General features: G+C 36.2%; 1 protein-coding gene across 2 annotated transcripts; it reads left to right on the forward strand.

Annotated features, from left to right (window-relative positions):
- The first annotated feature begins 298 nt into the window (after window positions 1-298).
- LOC127083300 (GBF-interacting protein 1-like) lies at window positions 299-8,430 on the forward strand. 2 transcript variants are annotated; one of them, XR_007788372.1, is made up of 12 exons: window positions 299-668; window positions 2,050-2,093; window positions 2,659-2,764; window positions 3,121-3,247; window positions 3,349-3,737; window positions 3,826-4,002; window positions 4,701-5,085; window positions 5,406-5,715; window positions 5,816-5,974; window positions 6,630-7,121; window positions 7,299-7,761; window positions 8,101-8,430. XR_007788372.1 is itself a non-coding variant. In XM_051023605.1 (11 exons), exons 1-11 carry the CDS (start codon window positions 506-508, stop codon window positions 7,599-7,601), a joined length of 2,655 nt encoding a protein of 884 aa, XP_050879562.1. In that variant the 5' UTR covers window positions 299-505; the 3' UTR covers window positions 7,602-8,072. The 2 variants fall into 2 exon arrangements, 1 of the variants encoding a protein (XP_050879562.1); XM_051023605.1 differs by lacking the exon at window positions 8,101-8,430 and having other exon boundaries at window positions 7,299-8,072.
- The last annotated feature ends 3,997 nt before the right edge of the window (window positions 8,431-12,427 follow it).

Here is a 12,427-nt window from a genome sequence, read left to right on the forward strand (position 1 = left end):
GAAGGCAAGTGTGAGGAAATAAATAAATAAATAATAATAATAATAATTTAAAAACACACCGAAGACGAGAAACTTAAAAGCCCTACATTATTGTTTGGTTTTATTTTGTTTCTCTCTCTTGTTCCTTACTCACCAATATATGGATTTTCTCTAAATATCTAACCATATTTTTCCCTCACATTCCTCACGTTATTTCCACTTTGAGTTAAATCAATCAATTTATTTAAAATATATTATAGAAGGAAAAAGAAAAAAACATTATTATTATTATTGAGAAATAATTATATAACGGATCACACAAAAACACGCACCTTGTGCCAAGTTATACGAACTTCAAATGTTTCTTCGTTAGTCTCTCTTTGCATCATCACCTATAACAAAATCACTGAACCCTTCTTTCTCTTTCTCTATAAAAATACCATCTTTCTTTCTCTCTCTTCCTCTTTCTCTCTCTCTATTGTTGTTTCAAACTTTAAACTTTCTGGCTTTTCAATTTTCGGCAAACATGAGCGGTACTGGGTCGAGGGTTTCGATTCCGAGCGGTGTCAGGAAGACGATCCAGAATATTAAGGAGATCACGGGTAATCATAGTGATGATGAGATTTATGCAATGCTTAAGGAGTGTGAAATGGATCCCAACGAGACTACTCAGAAGCTTTTGTTTCAGGGTATATAATCATCTTCTTATGTTGCTTTCTTCGGTTATTTCGATCTTGATCTTATTGATTTTTTTTTGTGTTTTAAAAATCTGGGGTTTGTTTGGTTTTTGAAAGTGTGTCGGTGGAATTGGGTTTTTGGAGTGTGAAGTGGGGACCCTTTGGGGTGAAGTTTTGTTTGGCTAGGTTTGGACTTTTTTTTTTAATTTTTAAAATTGCCCCTTTTGATTTTTTTGAGGTTTTGTGTAGCTTGGTCTATAGAAAGTTAGCTTCTTTTTACTGTTGATGAAGTTCTGTTGTGTTAAGTTTAGGTTTTTTTATGCCCCTTTTGATTTTTCTTAGGTGCTGTGTAGTTGTTGGTCTAAGGAAAGGTGAGTCGTGTTTAGACTTTAGACAAGAGTCATTTTCTGGAGTTTGTTTTTGGATGTCTGGTTCCACATCAGATGTGTTTGGTTGACTTGTATTATAGCTGTGAACTTGACTCAGTTTTTTTTTGGGGTCTACAATTGTTGTGCTTCTAAATGTTCAGCTCAGTTGATACTCATTGCCTCGTAGTTTATTATTTTTGTGAGGTTGTTCTATGTTCTGGTTCTTCAATTTGCAGTAGTTGGTTATTGCCCTGATGTTTCCTCCAATATAAATAGAAGGAGAATTTAGATTTCATTCTTTGTTGTGGCTATTTTGTTTATTGTGCGCCATAATGGCCATTGTCAGCTATTCGAAGTCTGTATTGGAACGGTTTTTTGAACAGTTTGCTGTGGCCGCTGCAATAGCGACCAATATTGCCGGTGTTCATGGCCGGATGCTAAATCCCTCTAATGTAGATGCTTAAATTTGTTTGTTTTCTTTATTTTTTTTCTTCAGTTCTATGTTTTGCTATCCATGACGTATTGTTATTTACGGTTATTGCTATCCGTGTCGATGGTGGAGAGCCAAAATCCCACCATACTGGCCGTTCTGCGGCGCAGTTATAGCGGATTATGGCGGTAAAACCTGCAATATCGGCCAACATTTACCATTGCGGTGAGCCTATAGCGCCGCCATGGCCGTTATTTGATATCATTGCCCTTAACTGGAGTAAATTTCAATCATAGTTTTTGGCACAAACAACAAAATTTCTGGTTTATGCCTGTTAAATTTGACATATATCAAGTTGGTTCTTTTTGTAAATACTTTCTCGATCTTTTAATATATCCCTTCCATTCTTCCCATATGATTCAAGCTCACATAATTTTGCATCTTAATTATAAATACCAATTCATGTATTGCTATTAACCATGACATTTTGAAGTTGTTCAAGCATGTTATGGCCTTCTTATACTGTTGCTGTTACATATTCATGGTTCTGACTATCCATGTCCAGACAAATAACTGCAAGGAACTGTTTTTGCAGATACATTTCACGAGGTCAAAAGAAAGAAGGACCGAAGAAAAGAGGTATATTTCGTTCTTATTGCTTGCTAGACTGTAGCAATCATGTTGATCATTGTTCCAAATTTCTGTTATGCTCAGTCTATCCGAGCTGTCTTTAGCCTTCTTCTGTTTTGTTTCAAATACACCTAGACCTAGCCATATATCTATTTTTAAATACATGTAAAGTATCTATTGTCAGTTGCATTAAACGGATATATGATTAGTTTTTTGAGCATGTTATGTGTGACTATAGCTGTTTTTGCATTGCCTTTGTGATGTTTCATTCCGGTTGCTTAGGGGCCTTTCCCCACCTCTTACCCTCCCCTGACTTTGTTAATTGTTGTCATTTCTTGTGTTGTGGCCTCTGAAGCATGACTACACCATTTTGTTAGGTGTTCATGTATCAATAGTTGGTAGGAGAAGGACTTCAATTGCTCACTGGAGGCAGAGGGGGGGACTTTTAGGACTTTTAGAAATTGTGTTTTGTTTGTCTATATGATACGATTTTTGTAATTTACTAATGCTCTTCCCCATATTAGCTGGCTAATTCTGTTCATGTTTTTCCTTTCATTTTTCTATGATTCTGCAGAATGTTAACAACAGAGAGACTTTGGAGTCACATTCGAGACCTGGCACCCAAGGGCGAGGGGTTAGAGGTGGCCGGGGAAATTTTACACCTCATCGCATAGTGCACGGTGAAATAGCTATTCTGAATCACATCCTGTTTAAGTTTTTTCCGCACCTTTGTGCTCATTGATTATTTCCTATTTCTCTCTTTCCTGCTTACAACCCTCTAATTTTAATGATAAAACAGTTTTTGCTTTGTTAACTTTAAATTCTCTTTATTTATAACATGTTTGGAACACAATGTAGTAGCATTTGACTACTTTTCATCTCGAAAGTTATTAGTTGTTGCTTTGCCCTCATTAACATGTATAACTGGTCACTTGAATGAAAAGTTGTAGATGGAGCTGTATTTCTAATGTGCAACTATTAGGATATTGTATTTGGCTGTAGAAACTAAAATAATATTTTATGGGCTTTCTCTCAGATGCCCGTGGTGGCAAGAATTCTGCTACCGGCAAAGATAACGGGTCCAACCAAGAAACTTCAAAGGGTGTGCCTCCTTTGCCAGGTTCGCAAGAGACAAAGGCTAGAGAAAAAAGTTCTGGAACAAGGTAAGTAGTGTGTATATTAGCTGTCATTTCTATCTTACAGTGACACAAATTTAAGTTCTGATATGTTTCGATCAAACTACATAACTATCTGTCATTTGCAGCACTGTTCCAGCTATTGCCAATGGGCCTACAACTGTATCATCTGGAACTACTAATGTGAATTCATCCCCTTCATCTACTGTAAATGTAGATAGAATTAGTCCATCGGATGGTGGTAATATTACTGTCGGTAAGGATTTTCCTTCTGATAGTTCAGACAAAGGGGCAAAAGTTGTTATTGAAAGTGAGTCAGTGCCTTCCATCAGTGACGGGTTAGGGACTAGACCGTCGTCGTCATCAGCTGTCTGTTTCTCTTCTTCAGACCCAGTACTGGTTCCATCGAATGATTCACGTTTTCCTGGTGCTGTTGGTGCAATTAAGCGGGAAGTGGGAGGCCAACGTCCTCCCACGGAATTAAATGTGGCCAACACTTCTGAGAACAAATCTTCTGGTTAGGACATTTATAATTATAATTTTTTGTGTTTTAACATTTTTTGATGTAATTAATGAAGAATTTTCATCCATTAACTGTATGACAGCTTCTGAGACTGGTAGCTCTTTTCAAGGAAAGAGTCAAAGAAAATCACCGGCAGTGGCAAAGAACCACGTTCCTGAGGTGCCATCTTCATCAACAGTAATACATGGGACCACCTCAGTTAGCCGCCCTTCATCCAACTACAACAACCGATCACAACAAATAAGCGGCCTTCAGAAAGGTAATTCATATATCTTGTATTCAAGGAGGAGGCTTTTTGTGCACTCCATAGTCCATATTCTTCAGTATTTGATATTTTTTATTCAATCACTACCCGTTTCTTACAGAGGAAAAACAATGATGTATATACATCATGCATAATTGTTTGTGTCTAGGTCCTTACTCTTCTTATGCTGTTGTGTATTTTATTTGCTTGTCAAGTTTATTCAATACACACAATAGAAAGAACTTCTCAGTGATCAGAATTGAATGAAGAATGAGTTTTATGGATATACTGTGAGTTCATGAAAAAATTGTTTTGCAAACTTTTTTCTATCTTCCCAGCTTTCTTGTTTTCTGTAATTTGGCCTGATAACATGAATGAATGATGCTTAACCGGTACAGAAAATATGGAAGGTTGAGAGTATTGTAGATAATTTTGTAAAGGAAGGATCTTGGTAATGGTAGCACTTGGCATCACTTGGTAATGGTATCTATTGTGTTAGTTATTAATTGATCATTAAGGTTTTGTCATAAACCAGTTCTATTGAATGTATTTATGTGCCTTTCACTTATTACATTGTTGTTTTGAATTTTAAGATTTTGTATAGATTTGTCCTGATATGTTGTTAAGTGTGACTGCATTAAATTTTCCCCTGCTGACCATTTATGATCACGAGTTGGTTCGATCTAGATTTATAATGTTTTTCTTTACCACAGCTGGTTCTATTAAGGAGTGGAAACCAAAGCCAACACATTCAATTAACCAGGTTTCCGGACCAGCTAGCGTATCCGAGTCTTCCGTCGTTTCAGCTGAAGCTACCATACAGTTGCCGTCTGTGTCTAAGGTCCTTGATTCGGAGGAAGCTGCTTCTGAACTGCAGAAGAGGCTTGAGAATTTACGCGTTCCACCGCGTCAACATGTCATTCTTCCAAACCATATTTTGGTTCCTGAATCTGAAAAGAGCAAGTTTAGCTTTGGGAGCTTGGGAATCAATTTTGGGGTTACTACAAATAATGTTACAAGCCCAGAGAGCGAAAAGAGTTCAACTCTTTCCAAAGTTTCTCAGGCTATTGAAGAAACTGCAGCGGAGCAGAACTCAAGGTTGTAAAATTTTGAAATTCTAGTTTTTGAATTTGGTTTCTGAGAAATTTCCTATATGTGTAGTACACATTTTTGAAATCTAATTATCTTATAAGTAGTCATTGGTTATATATGTTTATGATATAAGTGGTATATATAAAATTAGCTTATAAGTCGTCATTGTTAAGGCTTAAACTTTAAACTTTGACATGTACTTGTTACTAGTAGAACTGTGGCATGCTTCTTTTGTTTTCTGCTTTGCATTTGCTCCTATGTATATCTGTTTAATTCTTTGCCAATGATATCCATACTGTATTGACTAATGAAATATTTTTCTCCAGCAATCAAAATGCTTCAGTTCCGCCTGCGGTCGGAGATTATTCTGACAACCCACAACCACTCCCGGCTACTACTATACCTGAAAATTTGTCATCATCCGTGGAGGTGGATGTCTCATCCAGTAATATTCAAGAAGATAACGAGTCCAAACATGTCACAACTATGCCATCTGAAGGTAATGAATACCCAGTGGTGCATACTTCTCCGAACTACAATTTAGGTTTCATGCCCCCAATGTTGGAAACACAGTCTGCACAAATTGATAATTCTGAGTCTCAGGCACGCGATATTTCTCGGCTTCCAAGCTTTGTTGTGAGCCCCTCTGACCTATTTTTCTCATTTTTTTTGTTTACTGTTTAATTTACTAAGCATTTTTTTCTTACAAAGTAAAATTTGATTGGATCTTATGTAGGTTCATCAACCATTTGATCCTAATTATTACCCCCAGTATTACCGCTCTGGTGCTGATAGTGATGGCCGTCTTTCTCCTTTACCTTCTGCCGGGGTTACAACCAAGTACAATGGCGGTGTTCCAGTGCTTCCTACACCAAGTTCTCAGTCTCTTCAAGAGGTTTGAATTGTTAAAGTATCAGTTGTAGTTATTTATCTTTGAAGATAGTGTTGTCGATGGCGGAGAGCCAAAATCCTGCCATACTGGCTGCTTTGCGGTGCTCTTATAACGGATTATGGCGGAAAATCTGCAATATCGGCCAATATTTACCGTTGTGGCGAGCCCAAAAACGGCCATGTATATCCGCCATAGCGGCCATTGCGTTGCGTACTAATATAAAAGGAAAAAAGAAACAGTTGTATACTGTCATGAGGTTATTGGTATTTAAACTTAGAGGGGATTGTTGTCACCTCTTGTGTTTTTTTTAAAACTTTACCAGACATATCATCTTTATCTTGAAAATCAACTGAAACCTCCAGCTATTAAAGCGATGCTTGTAAAAATTAGTAAAAAATGAGGTTTGTGTTGCTCTTCAAAATATTGTGGAAGTCTGTTTTCAAGTTTTTTTCGTCACAGTTTTAGTTGTGTCTGTATTACAAAAATATTAGGAAGCTTAGTTTGATTTCTTAAATTTTACAAGGCAATATTCCGGTGAATATATGATATCATAGGTCTACTTGATATGTATCTACTTGGAATTTTCAATCTGAGTGATGGATGTACAAAGACATGACTTTTTTGCCCAAAATTTACGTATTTTATGTTTTGAATGCAGGGAGCTGTCTTGTCCACAGCTGGTCAGACACAACATGCAACTCAAGCTGCTGGGCTGATGCAAAACTCAATAGCTACTCAGCAGCCTCTCCCCGTATTTCGAGGACCTAGTGGGGTTCATATTCCTCATTACTCTCCTAATTACATCCCTTATGGTCATTATATTTCACCATTCTATCTCCAACCTCCCGCAATCCATCAATATTTGGGTAATGGTGCATTTCCTCAACAGCCTCAGGCCAGCACTGTATATGCACCTCCTTCTGCTGTGGCTGCAAACGGGATGAAATATCCCCTTCCACAGTACAAACCTGGAACAAATGCAGCTAACTCGGCTCATTATGTAATGCCGGCTGCCTATGGTGCATACGGCTCCTCCCCATCTGGGGGTTATAATCCTAATTCTGCAGAAACCGCAGGAAATTCGACCTCTAGCGAGGATCTTGGTTCATCACAGTTCAAGGAAAACAATGTATACCTCAATGGACAGCAGGTCTGTACCTTTTGAATTCCACCACTTTTTAAAAATTTAGCGAGATAACGTGACAATCATAAAAACAATACGTTGGTGAATTTTCCTGCTATACTAAATATGTGTTCATGTTTTTATCAATTTGTGGTTCCAGAATGTTTAGATTTGATGATAATCATATGCTATTTTCCATTGCAGAGCGAAGGTTCAGCAATGTGGGTTGCTGCACCAGGTCGAGACATTTCCAGTATGCCCGCCAGTTCATTCTACAACCTTCCACCTCAGGGTCAGCATGTGACTTTTGCCCCGACACAGGCTGGCCATGGAAACTTTGCTGGCGTCTATCATCATCCTGCACAAGCCGGGACAGCCGGAACAGTTCATCCACTTCTGCAACAATCACAGACAATGGCTGGAGCAGTTGATATGGTAGGGCCGGGCGGAAATGTTTATCAGCAACAACCTCAGCATGCACATATAAATTGGCCAAGTAACTACTGAAACAGGTGGGTGACTAGAGATAAACAGGATAAATTGAAGTCCTAGTTAGGGCAACATTTTTGGAAACTCTAAAAATAATGCTGGAGTTCCGTGAAGGCGATTGGCTGCATGAAGCTGGAAAATTTGCCAATAGGATGATCTGATTGCTGGGCATGTGAAGGTACTGTCCTTCTGTAACTGATATTGACCATTATTAAACTAGAAACAATTGCAGGCTCTATGTTGTTTTGGTCCTGCTATTTTGTGCCTCACTTTTCCTATTGGACTCTAATTTAGAGTTTTGTAGTTGGGTTGTGAGAAATGTTGATTCTTGTTTTAGTTTTAGAGTTTGGTAAGTATCAGTTGGTGGGGGAGAGTTTTTTCTGTTGCCTTTTTCTTCTCTTACCTGTAAAGTAAATTTTGATAACATGAAAATTGTTTACTAAAGCTGTTCTAGTGTTATATGGTTAAAGCATATTGTCAGTTGTTGCAGTTAACTTGTCATAAAAAAATGTTGCAGTTAAAGATGGAATACAGGAAAGTGTGGGAGAGGCACTTATGGAGGGTTTTATTATTATTATTAAAATAGTGTATAAATGCAGTTAAGCTATTATATACTTAAAACTATGACAATAAAGTTTTCTCTAAAAATGTTGTAACTGTAGCAAGTTTTGTTCATACACTTGGTGTTATGAAATTGCAATCCAAAAGAATCATGGTCTTGGTAATTATAGATGTCTGGTGAGTGTTGTGATGTTGAATGCAATGAATATCTATTAGTAATGTATTGTTGGACGGTGTAAATGGTCTGTAATATATTATGGATTATGGGTGTTTTTTTTGGTAACCATGTTATTGGTGCAAATTTTCTCTATTCATCATCACTTTTGTGGATCTCTCTTTTTTTTTTTTTGCCAGAAATCTGGCTGGCCACCTTTGGTAGATCATGGGTTCATTTGGTCACATGACATACTTGAAAGGGGGTGTTTTTAATAAGAAAGAGAGTGTTGAAGTAGCATTTAAATATGGTCCTGTCCAATATTATTCACAATGGGTAGTGTTGGATTTACCCTTTGGAACGGCAAAAATTAGTATTAATGAGTGTTGATAACATTTATTAAGGATACAAAAATATGTGACAATTTTTTTTTAAGATTGAACATATTCAACTCTAATTTATTGTTTTTAATCTAATAGTAATATTTGAATTTGAATGTAATGGGAAGAATATTTGACTTATATTAAAAAAATATTCATTTTTTAAGAACTTGTTGAATGTTTTTACTGACGAGTATCCTTAAAACATTGGTTAAGAGTGACAAATTATACATTTGTTAGAGGAAGTGATGGGTTTATTAACTATAAATATTTAACTTGTAAGAGTGACAAATGACCATATGTCGTCCTCCAATTGGAATCGCCTTGCCCTAAGGATTATATTCACTCGTCTAATGATGAGAAACATGAGAAAAAGATGTTTCTTGTTAATAGATAAGTCAGAGTCATTAGTTGAATCACGTCCTCCTAGGAATGCCCTAAGTGCTATGATGACTTCTCTTATCATCGTAAAAATCATAAACATCACCAAACAGTGACTCTCGTTGCAACGAATACGTCATAACCATCCATTTACTAAAGCCTCTGAGTATCCCTTACAATGAATACGTCATAATCAACATAACCATCCATTTACTAAAGCCTCTGAGTATCCCTTGCAATGAATACGTCATAATCATCCATTTACTAAAACCTCTAAGTATCCCTTACACGTGTAGGAATGTCGCACACACATGTACTTTTTTGACGAGTGCAGGGGGCTTTGGTAAAACGAACCTAAATCACATCTCTTTTATCACCATTCTTTCCATCTTTATCTCAAGATGGCTTATCAGTGGAAATTAAGTTTCAACACAACTTCAAATCGTATCATGAATAGAAAATTACTTCATTTAATCATAAAATAATTAATTTAACAATTCGTAGACAAAATAAGGCATTCTCAATCCAGTGTTACACTATTAGAGTGATACATAAAAAATTAAACAACATAGAATGATAAACAACGAAGAAGGTCAACTAAGACATCTTTCAACACAAGCAACGATTAAAGCTCCTTAGTCTCTATCTGAATATCTGCACAACATGCGTATAGAACAACACATAACACAGAAAGGGGTATTAATACATTTATATATGTTAGTAATGCATAAAACAACAAGGATAGTACAGGTAGCATAATTAATTCCAACAATAATATAAATGAATCAACATATGCAATTATGTATGCAATGTATTCATCTCCTATACTCCTATGCATGTGGTACCTATAATTCAGATATTCAGAGGCGTGTTAATGAAACATCCAACTCGTCACTTGGACCGAAGTCCTACTCATCACTAGGCCAAAGTCCTACACGTCACTAGACCGAAATCCTACTCGTCATTGGACTAAAGTCCTACTTGTCACTGGACCGAAGTCCTATACGTCACTAGACCGAAGTCCTACCTATCTCAGATATACATGATGCATGAATGCTACACAAATGCAATACTCGTCTCCACCTCCAATTTCAATACTCGTCACTGGTTCCTCTCAAACCTAAAATAGAGCATCAATACTCATCTCCATTGTAAGGCCACATCAATGGTTCCACCGAATCACACATCTCAACATCAACAATTTCCTTCTCGTGAGACATTCATCATAAACTCAATCATAAAAAAATTATATTTTTCTCATCAACACTCATCAAACAACACATGAACTCTAACAATTAGAGTTAAAACAATGGTTCATCTCGAACCTAAACCATCAATTTTCAAAAATGCATACTCATGAGCTAGTTAACAAATAAACAACAATAACATAACGCATATACACATTATCAAGACATTGGGCTAAAGTCCTAAACATTGACAACTCGAGTCACATAACCTTTATCAAGATATAACTTATATATTTCAACAGTCAAAATGAGGTTACACATGTATTCATCGAATCAACAAATTTACATTCCCAATATTAAATCACTTACTCTATAATCTTTTCCTAAATCATTTATCTTATTGACATCACTAGTAAATAATTATATTTAAAAACTCATTTACATATTTAAAACATCTTAAAACATTACCATAAGGTAGTGCTATGCGTTAGCTTTTCAAGGTTCAAACCGCATCTCAATCAGACTCACGAAACTCAAGTTATGATGAAAACAATATCTAAATAAAATCAACCTCTTCTGATTCGAATCATGTTGTTTTTTTGCGAATCAAATCAGTCAGAAGCATTTTCTGCTAAAATTTGACTTCTAATTCGAATCATGTTGAAACCCTGATTCGAGTCAAACGTGACTGCAAATTTTTTCACCATTGCAACACTTCTAGGTCTCTATTTTTGAGTCCAATACAACCCCACACGCATAATAATCATCATACATGATTCATATAATATTTAACACATTAAAACACACATATTCAACACATATATCATCAATTAATCATGAAATCATCATCATATTAATCAAAATCATCACATATACTCATGAACATAAAAAATCAGAATTATGCACATAAACTCACACGGAATTCAACAATTAACATATCACGGAAACACCATCACAACAATATAGAGAGGTTTTGCACAAACCATCTCAAGATTCATATTTCTCAACAATGTAAAAGGAAAGGAAAAAGGAAAGGGGTTAAGGATTCCCCTTTATCATACATGCTTAAACACTCATATTATGAACAATTATCCCTTACCTCGAATTCGTGGAAAAATATTGAAGCTTTGGCTATGGAGACTCTTCTCCCAGTTTTACTCTGCTAGGATTTTTCTCTCAACTCTACTGACACCTTATTTCACCAAAAAACTCCCCTTTATATTTTCTCTCTACTTAAATAAAACCCTATTTTTTTTATTAATTCCCTCAACTTCTAATAATTCTATTCACTCCCCTTAATTCTAATTAATTTTTATTTTTCTCCCCAAATCATTATTTTTCCACTTTCTACACTATTTTAAATAAATAAAAATAGAGACACTATCTATTAAAACCTAACAACCTCAATAATACTAATTAAATTAAATTAAAGCATTCTAAAACTCAAATAAAATATTAAAATCAAAATCGGGGTGTTACACAATATGTCAACTGGAACATCAAATGAGACCTGATGGGTCTTAAGAGTTTTACTGACGTCTTATTTTGGGATGCTTTCCAGAGGCTTCAACTTTATTTTAATAACATCAAAAACTTCCAGGGTTTGTTAGTAGGACTGTCAGGTGGACATGTACAAGTGAAGAGCCATATAACCCTAGAAACAACCTGTGGCGAGGGAACAAATGCCAAAGTGATCAAAGTCAACTATCTCATAGTAGACACCCTATCGGCCTACAACATCATACTAGGCCGACCCGCCATAAATGCACAGGAGGCGATTATTTCCATACAATATCTGGCTTTGAAGTACTTGTTGCACTAAGGGCGAGTCAAGACAATTCGAGGAGACCAACAAAGCGCTTAAGAGCGTTACCTGAGCAACTTGATGACATAAAGGGAAAAGCTCTCCATTATGGATGTCCCCTCCCCAAAGCCCTAGATGTAGACATTGATTGTTGGGATCCCAGGTTAGGTGCTGACAACGAGAGACTCAAGTCCATAGAGGACTTAAACGAATTCAAGATAGACCCCTCTGAAGGTAATGGAAACACAAGAAATGGGGGTTTTAATTGAGTTTCTATAATGAAAATCTTTTGCTATCCAAAACAACAAGGAAATAACTTAGAACAAAAATAATGAACACAAATATTTTTATCCTGGTTCGCTGTTAAGAAAACTACC

This window comes from Lathyrus oleraceus, chromosome 5, assembly GCF_024323335.1.
Source record: "Lathyrus oleraceus cultivar Zhongwan6 chromosome 5, CAAS_Psat_ZW6_1.0, whole genome shotgun sequence".
Classification (NCBI taxonomy): domain Eukaryota; kingdom Viridiplantae; phylum Streptophyta; class Magnoliopsida; order Fabales; family Fabaceae; genus Lathyrus; species Lathyrus oleraceus.